Here is a 17,845-nt window from a genome sequence, read left to right as displayed (position 1 = left end):
CTCTTTGACGACGTCATGTCCAAGATTAGGATTACAAGGTAGACAAGAAGCCGACATTGCAGCGCAGATACAGCGCAGCGTGCCATGTCCCGTGTCGTGCCATGTCCACGGGGTGGGCAAGACACCGAGAAGCTCGGCACCCGAGGAAGGGCCTACAGGGGGTTTCTTCGGTATGGAGGCCCTACGACGGGGGGGGGGGGTGGTGGTGATGCTTCGCCACCCACCCCACACTAGGATACCTGCCACGCTTGCCGACGACAGGTGACGTGTTTTCTTTCTTTATTCTTCCTGTTCTTCTTCTATTATTCTGTGTAATCTTCGGTATGCTGCATTTTCCCTTCATGTACACGTAGGAACTAGACACCCGTCGGGGGGCGTCTCAGGTCCTTGTAAAAGTACGCCCCGTCCACGAGCTGGCCGTCTACGGGCGAGATGCCGTAGTTTGGCACGATGCCGAACTTGGGGTTTGAAGTCAGACAGGAGTTGACGTCACAGTTACACATACTGATATATGGAGAGAGGAACGGGGATAGGGGTTGGGGAATGAGAAGAACCGGCAAGGGTAGGAATGTGTACGAAGGAGACAAAGAAAACGGGGAAAGTAGTAGGATGATGATGGTGGAGGTCATGGTGGTGGATTGTGGATCGTGGCATCTTTTGGGAAGGGAAAGAGGGGTGTGTGGTGGTTGTCGTGAATAGAATAGTAGTAGTATGAGTGAGTGAGTGAATGGAGGCTCGTCATGAGCGTGAGAAGAATGTGAAATGGACGACGGACCTTGGTGTACCCCAGCGCAGGGTAGAGGCGCTCCTCGGCGACGGATCCTACCGTGGTGGAGAGTTGCTAGGAACGGAACGGGTCAGCCGCAGGCAAAGGGGAGGGATGGTGGCGAGACGAAAGCATGGGAGGGGAGGGGAGGATGGGGCAGCGCAGCAGGAGGAGGAGGAGGAGGAAGAGACATGCACAGCCCGACGCCGGCGCTGGCGCCGCAGCAGGAGCAGCAGGAGCAGCAGGAGCAGCAGGAGCAGCAGGAGCAGCAGGAGCAGCAGGAGCAGCAGGAGCAGCAGGAGCAGCAGGAGCAGCAGAGCCTCATCAACGCCCGCTGCGTCAAGTTTGTCGGGTACAAAGTTACATGGCCCCCAACATGCATGACCCCTCGTCGTTCATCCCACCACCAAGGTCCATCCATCCATCCGTCCGTCCGTCCACACATTACTCCAGGTGAGCAGGGGCAGGGCAGGGCAGCACGAGAGGATGTGTAGGTAGGAGGAGGAGGATGGGGGAAAAAAAGAGGGTGGGAGGGGGGTTCCGCGAAGAAGAAGAAAAAGAAAAGGAGAAAAAAAAACGCACGAGCAGGGTCCTGCCTCTCTCGCGAGCGGCGTCCTCGACGGCGGCCATGAGGCGCCCGCCCAGGCCGGCGCGGCGATGGCGCGGCGAGACCATGAGCATCTCGACGTCGGCGCGGAAGGGCCCCGTGTCGGCGTCTGGGGTGGCGAGCTCGACGACGCCGGCGATGGGCAGGTCGGTGACGTCGTCGTTGATGTCGTCGTCGTTGTCGTCGTCGTCGTCGTCGATAATGTCGTCTGCATCACCGGTAGCAACACCACCACCACCAACACCACCAACACCAGGGGCGGCAGCAGCAGCAGCAGCAGGGAGGGCGAGCAAGACGACCCTGCGTCCGACGGTGGCCTGGGCGATGCGCTCCTCCCAAAAGAGGCGCATGCGGTGCCGCTGCGCGGCGCCAAAGGGCGGGTGGAAGCGCATCAGGGCGCCGTCCAGCTGGATGCAGGCGACATGCAGCGCGACGAGCGACGAGACGAGGCGTCGCCGGTCCCGCCCCCCGCGGACCTGGTAACTGTAGCAGTGGTGTGCTTCCTGCTGCTGGTGCTCCTTCTCGTCCCGCGGCAGGGGAGGGTTCTGACGATGCTGCTTCGCGGCGGCGGTCTTACAGCTGTCACTGTGAGACCCGTGGTTGGGCGTCACTACCACCAGGGGCAAGATTCGGTAGGGGCCGCTGCTGTTGCCGTGTTGCGTCATGGCTGGGCGGCTCGTCGTCGTCGTCGTTTGGGTTTCAGACGGGGGCGCTTCTTGTTGGTTCGTAATCGTGGCTGCCAGCTTGACGGACGACGGCGACGACGGGGGCCGGTGACGTCGGATGGGGCCGGGAGGGGGGGGGGATGCGTACCTGGTACGGTAGTAGTCGTTGTTACACCAAGATGATCGATTCACGGGCTGGAGGGGTTAGGTTCGCCGAGCCGCGTGAATATGTTATCACGAGTTGCTACCTAGGTATTACCATACTGGGATTACATACCCCAACTACTACTGACGAAGTACATAGGTACCTACTTAGGTAGTAGTACGTATGCAGTGACTTAGGTACGGTCGGTGCTGGTGCTGCTGCTAGTGCAGGACTTGAACCCAGTCATGTAAGTGGGAGCAACTTGCAGCGCAGAGATGATGACAGGATAAGTTCCCAGTAACCGTGATACTTGACGTCCTTGAGATGAAGAATTTTCCTTCCAAAAAAAAAAAAAAAAAAAAAAAACCTCGCAAATGTTGTACACTCCTGTGAGCTCGGTCTGCTTGCCTGTCCAATCCAGTCGACCTTTTGCCATTACTTACCGAAAAGAGCAATGACAACGACACCGAAGGAGGACGGACGACGATCTAGGCTCGGGAGCGGCGCGCGCCACACACCACACACAGAGAACGCACAGACAAAGGCCCTATTGACACCGAGCACCGAAAACAATATTGGGGCTGTCTGTTCTCACCCAGCGGAAGCGGGGCGCGTCATCCAAAGCCATCGCCCCCAACGATCCCCTTCCCCCTAGTGATTGATTGGATTTTCCCGAGCGCCTCAGACCGTCCGTTCAAGCATACTGTAGAAAAAGGGAAAACAAAAAAGGGAAATAATTGGGCGCATTTGTTCTCTCTTACAACACACACACGCACACCGTGACATCATCGCATGACAGGGCAGAGCCAGCCCGTCCGTCCGGGCGGTTCGGCCCAACGCGCGTCGCAACGACGGCAAGGCGGCCCAGCCCAGCCCAGCCCAGCCCAGCCCGGCCCGTTTGAAACTGAACGCTGAGATTCCCAAACAAGAAAAAGGAAAATGGGGAGGGAAAAAATTGTATCAGACAAAAAAACGCCCAATCCTGCACTTTTGGCCAAGAAGCGAAGGGGCAGTTCCGCCGCCGGCGTCACATATGCCGGACACGAGCGCTGGGCGCCCTCGGCGAAGCGCCCGCGACCCCCTGCCTGCCTACCTGACAAATGGCCTCGCGGATTGGATCGATGGACAGAAAGGGTCACACGATGATGGGCTGCATTTGCGTGTTTTGCGACATGGTCAAGTAAGTAGTACGCATGCTTGGGCATCGTGAAATGAATGAAATCTACGAGCCGCACTACGTACATACTCCTATGTGGGAAAGCTCTGCGGGCGTCGGGCAGGAGACAAAAGAGTTGGCCCGTGGTCAGACGGTCCAAGTTGAAGAAGTTGAATGGTAGGCTGGCTGGCTCACTCAAACTGTCGGTGAGGCGATGTGGTAGTATGTATGTATGTATGTACTTCGTACTGTATGTACGTATGATATATGTGTGTATGTACGAAGCATATATGCCGTAGTGGTGCTACGTAGCAAGTACGATACGGCACAGCTACTGTATTATGCATCGTTCGCCTGATGCGACGCACCACCTCTTCAATGCCGTCGGTCGGTCGTCTTTCGCTGCTCTGTCTCGGCCCTACCGGCGCCCCTGCCCCTGCCTGTCACACGGCAGTTCGTCCCTTGACTTGACCACGTCCAACACGTCTTCCCCCAACGACTACGTACTTGCAACATGCCCTGTCCCTGGACGGTAGCGACAGAATCAGTGAAACCATCAACGGGCATCAACACCGAAGGGCATGGCGGGGGAAACACAAACACGTTCAAGGCGGGCGTGCGTCCCCCTTTTTTTTTTTGTGGGTTAACTTGTTACATGCGTGAACAGATATGGATGGATAATAAGTTAGTAAACGCAGTAAGCAGGCAGATGTAACTGCGACTGCGGCCTGTTTTGCTCCCGCCCCGTCCGTCCGTCCGTCCGTCTGTCCGAGCGAAGCGGCGACAAACCTCTCCCTCTCTCTCTCCCTCTCTCTTTCGCCTCGACCCCTCCGCCGCCTCTATCCCATACACCGATATGCCGTTACACGGCTGCTTGGGGCGAGGTGGCCAACAGATAGCAGCTACGTATGTACGCACGTCTTGCCGTATCGTCGACTCCTCTTTCGCCACCGTGGTTACCCCACGCACTACCCAGTGTCGCAACATCGTCGTCAGATACGTGACTGTCGACGCCGCGATGCGATATGACATGAAGAAGGGGAGGGAGGGGACACGAGACGGACGATCATCCATCTTTTCTCGAGACCCAGCCGCGGAAACCGGGGAATTTTCTTGTACGTAGTACTACGTATGTGCACGTACGCACGCGAGGTCCAAACACGTCAACCGTCATCGACGCCGGATCGTGGGACGATGCAGCAGACACAGGGCGGTCCCCCCCCCCATGCCGAAGCATGTCGTGCCCGCGCGCGCCCCCGTTTCTGAATTCCAGAACGGTAGAACCGCCTTCATGCGCTCGACGGGGCATCTATCCCCTGCGGCATCAACGACGTCGAAAGAGGCTGAACTGTGTGTGTGGTGGGCGGCTGGCTCTGATCCCTCCGCGTGCGACCCCGAACCCCTCTGGACAATCCATCGATTTGGCGATGATAGCCACCGCCACCCCGCGTCGATTGGGGATTGGGGAGGTGGTGTTGCCCGTCCACTCCATGCCATGCCATGCCATGCCGTCCTCTTGAGCGGAGGAGGGGGCCAAAGGACAGGAAGCAGGCGGCTGCTGCTACTGCTGTTATTGCCGCAACGATGTATAATAACGCTCTCTTGACGTATGGAATTGCATGTACCAAGGTATTCTGCAACAGCTGGCGCCATCGCAGAGTCCAATCTGTAAAAAAGAAGAAGCGCCCCAGAGCCAGCCAGGATGCAAGGTCACGACTCACCACCACCCACCTCAATCCATCCTCGGCAGGCCCATTTGCGCGGCCGTCCCTCCTCATCCTGCTCCTCCTCCCTCTTCTCCTCCTACCCTCCAGCGCCCATCAGCACTTGAGGCTGCATGCATGCATGCGTGCGCGACACTTGCAACAGTCGCGCGCCGCGCCGGCTTGCAGCGAGGCGGCCTTGACAGCGACGACCAGGGCGCGACCCCCAAAACACAAGAAAACGAGGCTGCACCCCATGATGATCGGGCGAAGGTATGCATGCATGCGTGCATGCGTGGTGTGAAGGTGTGTGGTGTAAGTCGTGCAGTCCCAGGCTTGGCCCGACGCACAGAGGGAGAAAGGGGGGGGGTCCCTGGAGATACCTGCTCTATCTATCTTCCATGGCACTGCCGTATACTGTACCAGCAGACGCATGCATGAGCGTATGGGCAGTCTTTGTAGCAGACAGCATGTGTGTATTAATGAACGAGTTAGTACGCATAGCCCAAGGTACAACCTGCTCCTCTGCATGCATGTACGTACACTACCAAGTCTGCCCTGCCCACCATCGACGCCTTGTCATGCAGCCCCTCCCTCCCCTCCCTTTCCATCCTCCTACCTCCTCCTCACTCCCCTCTTCCACTTCGCTTGTCCCGCGCCACCCCCCCTCATCGCCCGCCCGCTTCGGTATGCCCTGCCCAGCACCTTGCGCTGTTAGGCAACAGGCTGCCTTGTCCGTTCGGGAACAGCTGGAGCTCGAGGTCGTGGGCTCCATGGAAGACGGGGCAGGCGGGGCAGAGAAGACACCTCCATGTCTGCTCTCGCGTTCTCGCTTCTCTCTCCCGCCATCGGCCGCGAACTGGAGAGACACATCATCGTTCGTCTTGCTCAAATCCCAGGCCGGCGGTCCACACAGCCCCCTTACCCCCCCGGCGACGAACCACGATCTGCCGCTGCAGATGCAAATCGTGTCCCTCGGTATCGTGCCAGGCTGCTTGCTGCCCGCGTCTGTGCGGCCATGCGCACCAAAGAGCATGACATGACCTGACATGCACATACTGCAGACAACATACCGCAGACCACGGACCACACAAACAACGCTCAGTCAATTGGCCCCCCCGGGCGGCCATCCCTGTCCGGCGCACATGAAGCCGGCCCCGCGATCGCCGACCCAGTGGCAGTGACTCTTCCTCGAGGGCGGGCCGGGCCAGTCGACGACGAAGACAGACGCTCACTGACCGAATAAGCTGCACATTTGGCGTCGCACCCCCCCCATCCATCCGTTGCCCATGCGCGCTGGCCACTGCTCCTCTCTCTCTCTCTCTCTCTCTCTCTCTGGCCCGTCCGGGAGGGAATTGCCCTCGACGGAAGCGCATCACCACACCCTCCCGTTGCCCGCTCCCCCCTACGCCCACGCCTCGGCCACGCCTCGGCCACGTATGGCACACGCATCGCGCTCCTCGGTCTTGACCGCCTCACTTTGCGACGCCATCTCTCCCTCTGCCTCTCTCCTTCGCTCTCTGTCCCCTCTCCTCGCCAAGCAGGCAGCTCACCTCGAGGGCGGCGTGAACCGTGAAGCGCGGCGCTAGAGCAGGGCCTTATGCGTGTAGGTATGCAATGTACGTTGTGTATGTATGCACTCTGCCCATGTGCCACGCTGCGAGTTGTAGAAATACCCATCGTCCTGCCCCAAGTCCTGTTCGTCTTGTGCTCCCCCTCCGGATGGACAGGGCTCTAGTCAATCCTGTTTCACCCGTTCGCCGTCGGCCATGGCTAACCTACCACCCGGTGTCATTCAACTGAATGGCCCCAATGGGCCTGCTGCTCCTCGACAACAGCCCAACGTCCCGCCTCCGCCTCCTCCCGCCCCGACTCCTCCTGCTCATCCGCTCCACGGAAGACCCATGGGTCCAATGCCTCCTCCTCCCATGCCTCAGATGCCGCAACAGCAGATGCCGCAACAGCAGATGCCTCAGCAGCCCATGCCCCAGATGCCCCAGATGCCCCAGATGCCTCAGATGCAACAGCCCCAGATGCCTCCTCAGCAGAGACCACCGCCCATGATGAACGGCCATCAACCGTTCCTTGCGCACATGAACGGCCCTCACATGGCCCCCGGTAACCCAAACATGGCCGCACGGCCGCCGCCCGTCCAGCGACAACCGCCAGAACGCCGGGCCAAGCACTCCGTCGAGATCTCGGACCTGAGTCTCAAGAACGAGACCGAAGTCGACGCTCGCCAGAAGCTCTCCAGCATCGTCGTCATTCGCCACGAGAAGTTTGCCAACCCCAACGAGCTGGACGAGGAAGGATATCCCGTCACGCCGTCGTGGGAACGCGTGACGCGCACAGAAGAGGCCGACATCCCGCAGCAGGAGGCCAAGCGAAAGATCCGCGAGCTGGCCAAGGAAGGCTCCGTGGTCGATAAGAAGGCCGAGCTCCACCAGTACATCCAGCGCCAGCTCGAGGAGACCCAGGCTCGCCTTGAGGAGAAAGACCCAGACTCCCGCTATCAGTACGTCTTGGTCCAGCTAGACTGGAAGATCAAAAAAATCGACGAGAGCTCCGTGTACTACAAGACGGAGAAGAAGAGCAAGGACAGGGACAAGAAGGACAAGAAGGATGGCAAGAAGAGCAAGAAGGACAAGGAGTACAAGATTGAGATAACAAAGTCCAAGTCCAAGTCCAAATCCAAGTCCAAGACCCGGAAGGAGCGCATCTCTGTCACGGCGTACTTCAAAAGGACCCCCAGAGACAACGAGAACGCGCTCAAGATGCTGGACGAGATCCGAAAGTCCAAGAAGCCGCAGCCACAGGTCCAGCCGCATCAGCAGCAACAACAACAGCAACAGCAACAGCAGCAGCGGCCTGCCGCCATCCCCCACCCCAACATGGGCCAGGGCCCTCTCATGGGTCAGCCCATGCCTCATTTCCCACCACAGCAGCATCAACACCAGCAGGCTCAGCCGCCGCCGCAGGCGATGCCACAAATGCCTCCTGTGCCACCCATGAACCATCAGCCACGGCCGCAGCAGCCGCCCATGGGCTTCCCGATGGGAGGCCAGCCCGTCGGTCAGCAACCCGTCGGCGGCGGGCACATGGGCGGGCAGCCGTTTGTGGGACAGCCCATGGGCGGGCAGCCGGCTGGACCGCGACCGGGACATGTCGGCGGACAGGGCCAGCAGGGCCGAGGCGCAAACATCGAAGTCGTGCCGCCAGCCGGCAAAGGCCTCAAGCTGTACTTTGGGTCATCGCCCCGCGATTCAAGGAGCTCCTTCACTTCCGACGACGGCTGGGACTCGGACGGGAGCGAGTACATGACGCCGGAGTCGTCCATTGGATCCAGTTCCCGCCGCTCTCATCGTGGAAGGTACAGGAGCCGCAGCCGTCACCGCCAGCGCGAGCGGCCAGAGTGCTTTGGTCTCGAGGTGCCTCGTCGTCACTCGAAGCGGGACGTCGATTACATCACCGCCGGCGCCTCCAACAGAGAGCCGGCCTCCCCCGGTCCCAAGGCACTCACGCCGGCGCTAGACGTCGACAGGCTGCTCGAGCAGGCATATCGAAGCGGCCGAGAGGATGAGGCCACACGCGGTTCGCTTCGGCCCAAGGTCATCCAGGCAGGGTCCCCCATCTTCCGTCGGCTGCCAGAACACGAGGCTCGGCGAGAGGTCTTTGCGGACGACCTTGACAGGATGGGAGACGACCTGTACCGGACCAGGCTGGACGATGAGATCCGGCAGAGTCGGGACCTGCGCCGGATGCAAGAGGCCCAGTACGAGCGGCAGCGAGACGACCTGGAACGCGACCGAAGAATGCAAGACAGGCTCGGGCGATATGACCCAATGGACAGGATCCCCCGGGCAGCCGTTGACGGACGGGACTACCTGCGCTACAGGGACGACTTCCGCGAGTCGCGGGTTGTCGAGCCCAGCAATCCCTTCCGCAGGTCGGCATCTTATTACGTCGCGCGCTCACGGTAATTGGGGAAAGAAAGGTCAGGCCCTCGTCCCGGGCCGATGAATCTGTAATATGTTTTTCTCTTTGAGGGGGCGGGGCAGCAGTCGCGGCGAAGAGTTTGAAGAGGCATGGCGCACTGCTTGACAGAGTGTTGAATGGGGGCTTGGGTCTGCTTTTGCCGCTTTGACACGATATACACGCTGAATACGGGGAGGGGATCAGTATCACCACCACTATACCACCAGGTTTATGTACTTGGCACAGCCGGTTTCTACCTGTCTTGGGTCTTTTTTCTTTGTTTGTGCTCTCTCTTAGAACTTAATCAATGGAGCGATTCAATGCGTCCTGGCGCCATTTGTTGTGTTGGGTGAAAGATCTCTCCGCTGGCAGTGAGGTGTAAGTGGATGAGTGGCATGGCATGGCAATGGGTTCGAGGATGACTAATAATCCTGGCCCCTACAAGTGACCGTGAAAGTGACAGCGACGCGCGCGGCCAGCGCGACGAACCTGGTCCACATCCCCATCAACGCGACCTCGTCCCCGCGTCGCCCGATAATTGCTGCACGGCCTCCCAAACCGGTCCCCCTTGCCAGGTGACCGCCGACAACGACATCGGCCCCGGGTCTCGCACAGGCAGCACATCGCGCATCGACCACGCCCCGAGGCCGTTTTTGTTTGTTGTTTGGCATTGGCATCCAGAAGGGTCTCCTGCAGCGGCCCCCCCCCCTGCCGCAGCAACGTCTCGCCAGCACGACCGTTTATGACGGCTGGCATCACCAGCCTACCCATTCGATCCTCGCCGACATCGCGCAGCGTCCTCCAGAGAGCGGTCAGCCCGTCTGTCCATGCCCTCGCCCGTCCAGCGCTCCCCCATCGTCGCGTCGCGGGCACCATCATGTTCGCCAGGGCCGTCAACGGCAGCGCGCCGCCGCCCCGGAGCACCCTGGAGCGCACGCTCTTCCCGTCGAGCAGCCCCAGCAGCAGCGCCCCCAACGGCGACATCCGACAGCAGTTTGGCAAGGCGGGCTCGCACAATGTCCCGGCGTCGGCGAGGACGCCACAGTCACTACCGAATCCGAATCCGCTCAACGATCGCTCCAACAACGCCGCCCCGCTGGTGAACCGCGGGGGCACCAAGTCCTCGCTCGCGTCGCTATGCGGAAAGTCGGGCTCCTTTGCCGAGGCCGAGGTGGTGGATCTCACCGGCGCGGACGTGCAAAAGAAGGCCCAGGAGATGGTGGAATTTGCAGAAGACGACTTTAGCGATGATGCCGACTTGGACCTCGATTACGAGGCCCCGAAGGCACTGCCCCCGTTGCCTTCGAGACCTGTGGTTCGGGATACCATGCCGCCGCCACCGACGCCTTCACAGGCCGAAACTCCTATTCCATGGTCTTCGTCTCCGGCGTCGCATTTGCAGCCGGCTTTCCCTCAGCGCAGTCTCTCCGACGCGTCGGCCGCCACTCAGCCGTCCCTCAAGCGTGAGTCCTCGGGAGATAATGACCTGCCAGAAGTTCCTATGCCCAAAAAGGCCAAGAAACGAGTTCTCCCTGCCAGCTTTGGTGTTCGAAGAGAAGAAGCCGAGGCGGATGAGGAGTTCGCCGCCCACGCCGCGCCCCGAACCCCGGCCTCCAAGTCGCGGAGCTTCTTGGACCCCACGGCCAGCGCTCTGGCAGAACAGAAGAAGCAACACAAGAACCAGCGGACCCAGCGGCTGGCCGAAGCCGAGCAGGATGATGCAGAGGACCCAGACGAAGAATCCTATGCCGTCCCGGCTCCTCCGCCGAAACCCGCCCCCATTTCATTGAGTACCGAGCAACGACACGTGCTAGACCTAGTAGTAGAAAAGAACGCGAGCGTCTTCTTCACCGGCCCGGCTGGTGCAGGCAAGTCGGTCTTGATGAGGGCCATCATCCAAAGACTGAGAGAAAAGTTCAAACACGACCCCGAACGAGTCGCCGTGACGGCATCGACGGGTCTGGCAGCTTGCAACATTGGCGGCATGACGCTTCACAGCTTCTCAGGTACGTGGTGAAACAGCCCCGCTGTTGACATTTAGGGAGGCTTACCGTTACTAGGTATTGGCTTGGGCAAGGAGAGCGCGACAGAGCTGATCAAGAAGGTCAGGAGGAATCCAAAGGCCAAAAATCGATGGATCAAGACCAAGTGCCTCATCATCGACGAAGTCTCAATGGTCGACGGAGAGCTATTCGACAAACTGTCACAAATCGGACGGACCATTCGAAACAACGGCCGCCCCTGGGGCGGCATCCAACTCATCATCACTGGTGACTTCTTTCAACTGCCGCCCGTGCCAGATTTCGACAAGAAGCGGGAGGTCAAGTTTGCATTTGACGCCGCTACCTGGAGCACTTCAATAGACCATACCATTGGTCTCACACAGGTCTTTCGCCAGCGCGACCCGGATTTCGCCCGCATGCTCAACGAGATGCGACTGGGCAAGATCACCCAGCAAACGGTGGACGCGTTTAGGGCTCTGTCACGCCCGCTCAAGTTTGACGACGGTGTCGACTCGGCCGAGCTGTACCCAACGCGAGCGCAGGTCGACATGTCAAACGAGAAGCGGTTGCGGGACCTCCCGGGCAAGGCGTATCGCTACGAGGCCATGGATACGGGCGACCCCAAGATCCGCGACAAGCTCCTCGCAAATATGATGTCACCCAAGGTCATCGAGTTGAAGCAAGACGCGCAGGTGATGCTCATCAAGAACATGGACGACACGCTGGTCAACGGATCCCTGGGCAAAGTCATCGGCTTCTCGGACGAGAAGACGTTTGAGATGACGAGCGGCTATGGGTCAGACGACGACGCCATGACCAAGGCAAAGAGAAAACTGGCCGCGTTTGGCCGCAAGGACGAAAAGATGCCGCAGAAGACGCAAAAGTACCCAGTGGTGCAGTTTGTGACGTCGAGCGGCGTGCCTCGCGTCATCCTCTGCCAGCCGGAAGAGTGGAAGGTGGAGCTGCCCAACGGCGAAGTCCAGGCGAAGCGAAACCAGCTTCCCCTGATTCTGGCATGGGCTCTTTCTATCCACAAGGCACAGGGCCAGACCCTGGAGCGCGTGACGGTCAACCTGGGCAAGGTGTTTGAAAAGGGCCAGGCGTACGTCGCGCTCAGCCGCGCTACGACGCAGCAGGGGCTCCGCGTCATCGGGTTCGACAGGTCCAAAGTCATGGCTCACGATAGAGTCGTCGAGTTCTATGGCAAGCTTTACTCCGCGGAGCAAGCCCACGGCCTGTTGAAGCCCAACAACATCATGGACTTTGTCTCGAACAGGAGAGGAGAGCAGCAGCCGTCGGCACGGTCAGCGCCGACGATGGCGACCGCCGCCGCAAAGAAGAAGGTCGAGGTGGTGAACTTGGACGACGACGAGGAAGCGATTGCATCGTATGGATATTGACGGTATCGTTTACCCCGGCGCATTGCGCAAACGGCATTAGGTTTTTCTTGGCGCAACATGGAGCGATAATGGCACGGTCGACCCAGCTCATGCTTGTATGTACTGTATATGACGTACCGAGTGAGGAGTCTTTCATAGATGCATTGTTCAACGCAGTGCGCGTGCACAACGCTTGGGCTGTAGATTCTTATTGATTGATGCGCATGTGCCTTGCGGCATGGGAGCGCACACTATCGATAACAAAGTATACACTGTACTTCGTACGTCGTAACGTGAGTGACGGACGGATCAAACTGGCAGGCGGGCACTGGGGCAGCCCGCCGGCAGCGGCACCGCTAGCGGCAGCCATGGGTGATACATAGCTAATAAGCGGGTTCCGTGGCGGAGGTGGGAAGACGGGCTCCCACTTTATTAGGCTCGCCGACGGCGCTACTCTTGGAACCACTCGGCCTTCACCCACCACCCGTGCGAAACTTTGCGCGCGACACATTCCGCCTCCTGCGACAGCGTTCAGACGACGACGACTGGTACACCTCGATTCTTCAGATTCCGAGCGGTGCACAGCCCAGCGACTTCCATCCGCAACTAGGTTTCAGCGCTCTCGCGCTCGACGGTACAACGAGTCCGGCGGCCGGGCCCCAACGGGTTTCCTCCTCCTCCTCCTCCTCCTCCTCCACCCAGCCACGCGCGACGACGACAATAAAACACGACAACACCCTCGAGAAACGCTTCGCAGCCCTCGGGTCCTCGACGGCTTCGGCGGCGGAGAGCTGGGGCGCATCTTTGATGACGGGGCGGCGAGCCGAGGCGACGGAGACTCCTGGCTTCCTTCCCGCTCTCCTGGTAAACCAGCACGTGGGCCTTTTTTAACCAACATCACGAGCGTCGTCGTCGTCGGCGGCGGCGGTGGCGCGCGGCATCATGGCCAACCAGTTCATCGGCCTGCACATGAAGGTCGTCCTTCGGGCCCCGGCCGGGTATGCTCTCGCGGGCACGGTGAGGGGCGTGGAGGCAGGCAATAGCCTGACCCTCACAAACGGTTCGTTCATTCCTCCTCCCATGTCCTAAGAGGCGAACGAGGTGACTCTTTTTTTTTCTCTTTGTTACCACTTGCTAACACACAAGCTTTACGGGAAACAGTCTATGACTTTGCCACACAGGAGCGGGCGGCACACATGACCATCGATGCAGCAAACATCGCCGACCTGTCCGAGATGGCATACGAGGCCGCCCAGCCCGCGGCTTACACCGCGCCCGCCGTGCCCGAGTCCAAGCCCCTTTCTCCCGCCTCGCAGCTACCGCCCAAGTCGACGTTTGTCGACCCTGCGATCCTTAGTATGGCAAGGCGGCCTGCGTCCGGGACACCGAAAGCCTCCAGCATACAGTATCAGTCCGACAGGGGCGAGAAGCAGAGCTCAGATCCGATGCCCACGTCCCGCACGCACTCGGAACACCAATATGGCGGCGCACGGCCAGACCAGAGCATCCTGAGCTCGTTTCAAGGGCTGACCGTTACCACCCCGTCCAAGGACCAAGGCTCTGGGAAGCCCGGCGAAGCCCCCCGTGAAGCACAATCCCAGAAGAAAAAGACCCGGGGCCGGAACTCGAGGCAGCCAAAGACGGACCAACATCTCGATGGCGTCACGGCCGCGGCGGCAGTGCAAAGCGCACACGGCAAGGGCTGGAGGCAGACGCCCATCTTGGAGAGCACGGCGTCCTTCCAACCCTTCAACTCACTCAAGCGACAGGGCAAGGGCCGGAAGGGTCAACAGGACAACGGCTGGGCGTCGGAGGAGGTTACGGAGGAGATGGGAGACTTCGACTTCGAGAACAACCTCGCAAAGTTCGACAAGCGTACCATTTTCGACCAGATGCGCAAGGAGGATCAGGTCGACGACGCCAGCCGCTTGGTCTCGCACAACCGCAAGCCCAAGCCGGGGACGGCCGGCGGCAAGAACCTGCACTACACGGAAAATGTCTTGGACGTGCCTACGGCCGCAGCTCATCACGCCGACTTTTGGAACAGCGAGGCGGATGTCGGGGTGAATGAGGAGGCGAGGCTCAGTGGCCTTGAGAACAGGAACGGGCAGGGCAGCGGCCGGCGAGCCGACAGCAAATCCGGGCCGTCTCGTCGGTCGCAGTCACGCAAGGCTAGTGCCGTTGCGGGCAGCCAGCCGCTGAGCCGCGTGAACTCTGCCGTATGCTCCCCCCACCCGCCCTCGGCCGGGGCATCGTCCTCGAGGTCGAAGGACGTCATTGCTGACCAGGAACAACAGCAGCAAATGCACCAGCCGGGGCTTTATCTGCAGCCGTCGAACCGTCGAGTGGAAGCGATATCGACGCTACAAATGCTGAACCTGGAGAATATCGCCGCCAACGAGCTCGGCTTCAGCGAGGCGTTGATGGCCGAGAATGCGGGCCGGGGCATCGCAGAGGTAGCAGTCAACGCGCTCAAGGACCCGGCGATGAAGGTGCGGTTCGAGCTGGCGGTGGCGAGCTCGGCAGTCGACGCGTCGCTCAGCAGCTCGGCCATCGTGATCCTGGCAGGCAACAACAAGTCGGGCATACGGGCTCTGGCGGCCGGACGGCACCTACGCAACAAGAACCTGGACGTCATCATCTGCCTCGTGGGCATCGAGCGGGAGCGGGACCTGCTAGAGGACCTGCGGCGCCAGATCCAGCTGTACCGCAACTTTGGCGGCAAGGTCCTAAGCAAGAACGACTTTTTCGAGCACCTGAGGAAGAGCTCGGCGTCCGGCTCGCCGGTGTCTGTCTCGCTCATCATCGATGCGCTGCTCGGCCTGACCATATCGTTTGAAGAGCTGCGGATAGGGGACCAGGCCACGGTGTACGAGCTCATGGAGTGGGCGAACCGCAACGAGGCGTTTGTGCTGTCGGTGGACGTGCCGACGGGCATCGACCCGACGACGGGGAAGATTGCCATCATCGACGGGAGCCACCTCTACGTCAAGCCGCGGTACGTGGTGGCGATAGGGGCGCCGAAGCGGGGACTGCTCGAGATTGTGACGCCCGCGTCCGAAAACGACGTGGGCGCCGTCAGCACGGCGGCGCAGGAGGACCAGTGGCGGCTGTTCATCGCCGACATGGGCCTCGGGCTCGCCGTCTGGCGCAAGGCGGGGACCAAGATGCGGCGGGGCATCGACTTTGACGGGCGGTGGGTGCTGGAGATGCGGTATCGAGGGGCCGAGCTCAGCTTCGACGAGGACTGACGGGGTAGGTGGGCAAACAAGTTAACCACCCCCCCCTGTTCTCCTTGACTTGGAACATGGATATGGGGAGGGGGGGGGGATGGCCCAGAAAACGGCAACGGCACAGGAATGGCATCAAGTTTGGGCGGCGCGGAGTCCCGGTCGGGAGGCATGATTTCGATGAGCGACCTTGCTGAAAAGGACAAAATGGGAGGGGACTTGCATACCTTGGCGTTGGGCTGGCGATGGCAGCATCGTCATGGGAGGGGATTTCCTCGTATGAATGATGCTTGTACAGTACAGTAATCAGAGGTATACGCTTTTTTACTTCTTTTTTTCTTGGTTTGGAATCCTTGTCTTGTTCCTCTCGTGTGCACGATGGTGGGTAATATCTGAAGTCGAACTGCAGGCACCCTACCCTGGCTGGGGCTGTAAAGGGGTGTTTGGGGGGCGTGATAGAATGAATGGTGAACTAAACGGACGTAAATGGATGGACGGGATACCCGAATAAGGGGCAACGCACACGCGCAAATGCCAAGATATCCGAGATAAGGGGGAGGGAGGGGAGAACGAGGCCACGCAGCATAAGCTTTGCCAAGGGGGCCGCGCGGCTTGGCGGCAACGGCAAGCGTGCGGGGGGCGAGGGGGAGGGTGAGGGTGAGGGTGATCGTGGCGCAGGGTTTTGAAGGAGCATGTGCTCGGAGTTGTAGTTGTAGTTGTCGTGGTAAGTCAGTTGGCACTGCGCCTTTCCATCGCAGGCGGGCGGGTGAAGACGAGGGGTCCGGAGGGATGGATATATGGATGGGCGACATGGCATGGCATGGCATGACATGACATGGGCCGTGGAATGGGCATGTACGTAATGGCTAGCAAAGCATTCATTAACGTTACTACCTAGGTAATACAGGGAGTGGGTGGGTGAGAGGAGTATTGATTTGTTTCCAAACAGCACAGAGTGCCTTTGCTTCGCGCCGCAAAAAGGGCAGGCACCCTCTAACAGCATGGCTCGCCCGTCGGGCGGGGCGTGCGCCAGCTTGTCTTTGACAAAAGACGCCGTTGCAAAAAAGTGAGGATGCAGCAGCAGCAGGCGTACGTAGATGGTGCGTGCGTTGTTGGGGCGGGTTGATTTTTGTTCGTCTCTTTCGTACAAATTATGGCAAGTATTCGTACAGTATGCAGACAGACGGCTTTGGTCCCGGAGAAATGCGGTCGCACGACGACGCCCGCCAGAGGGTCCGACGATCCGCCAGAGGGCTTGACAGTAAGTACGTCGGTACGAAGTAAGTATTTGCCCGGTAGTACTCGGGAGAGAGGAGGGGACAATGCGCCAGCATCGTGGATGCGCCTTCAGAAGCTGATGGTTTTTCCCGCGGAGGAGCGGGTCGGGCGCTGCAGAGTTCCAAGTCATAGGTACGGAGTACTACTAGGTAAGTTGCACCTTGCGTTGGTGGTTGTAACGTTTAGTATGTAACTACTAGTAAGGTAGTACCACAGGTAAACTCTTACACCCACTGTGGTGGATAATCAAGGGTTGGCGCGAGATTCGAGGAAGCTTCCTTTGGGTAAGGCCCAAGCACCACACCCGTACGCAGGGGGCTGAGTTTTTACCTTGTTTGCCCTATTAACTACATTGCAGTGCTTCAGGTAGGTAGGTATGCGCAAGACAAAGAAGGGGCATTTTCAAAAGAGGGGAGGGGGGGGGGCATGATGGCCATCATATCATCACATCACATGAGCGGATTTTTGTCGTGCGACGCGAGAAAGAGAAAGAGAGAAAGAGGGGAGGGAGCATGATGAAAACAGACAATTGCGTCCGTACAAGATAGCGAGCCGAGTCATGCGTGGCACGGCGACGCATGAACCCGACTGCCATCTGCAACAGCGAAGCGCACATCGTCCCGGGGTCCGATGCGGCGCCCGTCGATGGAGGGCGACATGGATGTTGCCGTTGTGCAGGTTGCGCACTGTCTGTCCTGTTGTTGTTGAAGCAGCACCCAGGGGCCAGCAGTACCAGCACCAACACCACGGGCGGCAGAGAGAGAAGCCGAGCAGTCCAGTGCTAGCGACCCCGCACACACGGTGTGGACAGGGATGGGTGCCCTGCTGATTCCTGCCAAACCAACACTGCCCTCCACCTTCCATCCACCACTGATGCCATGCGGGGCACGCACACTGCAGGTAGCACTCCACGACGTTAGTACCTCAGGACAGTGGGT

General features: G+C 59.7%; 5 protein-coding genes across 6 annotated transcripts; 4 read left to right on the top strand and 1 right to left on the bottom strand.

Annotated features, from left to right (window-relative positions):
- Positions 1–19: 19 nt before the first annotated feature.
- JDV02_007411 (uncharacterized protein) lies at positions 20–2,254 on the bottom strand. Its single transcript, XM_047988901.1, has 2 exons — positions 1,349–2,254; positions 20–841 (listed from the first exon to the last, which is right to left on the bottom strand). The coding sequence occupies exons 1-2, from the start codon at positions 2,036–2,038 to the stop codon at positions 626–628; spliced, it is 906 nt and encodes a 301-aa protein (XP_047844900.1). The 5' UTR covers positions 2,039–2,254; the 3' UTR covers positions 20–625.
- A 4,077-nt stretch (positions 2,255–6,331) lies between these two features.
- On the top strand, positions 6,332–6,631 carry JDV02_007410 (uncharacterized protein; the record flags this gene model as incomplete). Its single annotated transcript, XM_047988900.1, has 1 exon — positions 6,332–6,631. One exon carries the CDS (start codon positions 6,332–6,334, stop codon positions 6,629–6,631), a length of 300 nt encoding a protein of 99 aa, XP_047844899.1.
- Positions 6,632–6,970: 339 nt separating this feature from the next.
- On the top strand, positions 6,971–9,342 carry JDV02_007409 (uncharacterized protein; the record flags this gene model as incomplete). Its single annotated transcript, XM_047988899.1, has 1 exon — positions 6,971–9,342. The coding sequence occupies one exon, from the start codon at positions 6,971–6,973 to the stop codon at positions 9,020–9,022; it is 2,052 nt and encodes a 683-aa protein (XP_047844898.1). The 3' UTR covers positions 9,023–9,342.
- Positions 9,343–9,517: 175 nt separating this feature from the next.
- PIF1 (DNA helicase) lies at positions 9,518–12,587 on the top strand. Its single transcript, XM_047992610.1, has 2 exons — positions 9,518–11,023; positions 11,078–12,587. The coding sequence occupies exons 1-2, from the start codon at positions 9,760–9,762 to the stop codon at positions 12,418–12,420; spliced, it is 2,607 nt and encodes an 868-aa protein (XP_047844897.1). The 5' UTR covers positions 9,518–9,759; the 3' UTR covers positions 12,421–12,587.
- Positions 12,588–12,875: 288 nt separating this feature from the next.
- EDC3 (enhancer of mRNA decapping) lies at positions 12,876–15,979 on the top strand. 2 transcript variants are annotated; one of them, XM_047988897.1, is made up of 3 exons: positions 12,876–13,459; positions 13,561–14,618; positions 14,697–15,979. In XM_047988897.1, exons 1-3 carry the CDS (start codon positions 13,342–13,344, stop codon positions 15,648–15,650), a joined length of 2,130 nt encoding a protein of 709 aa, XP_047844895.1. In that variant the 5' UTR covers positions 12,876–13,341; the 3' UTR covers positions 15,651–15,979. The 2 variants fall into 2 exon arrangements, with proteins under 2 accessions (XP_047844895.1, XP_047844896.1); XM_047988898.1 differs by having other exon boundaries at positions 12,876–14,618; positions 14,697–15,699.
- Positions 15,980–17,845: the final 1,866 nt, after the last annotated feature.

Source organism: Purpureocillium takamizusanense, chromosome 7 (genome assembly GCF_022605165.1).
Source record: "Purpureocillium takamizusanense chromosome 7, complete sequence".
Taxonomy (NCBI): domain Eukaryota; kingdom Fungi; phylum Ascomycota; class Sordariomycetes; order Hypocreales; family Ophiocordycipitaceae; genus Purpureocillium; species Purpureocillium takamizusanense.
The sequence above is the reverse complement of the archived record's forward strand: the minus strand, read 5'-3'. Positions and strand labels throughout refer to the sequence as shown.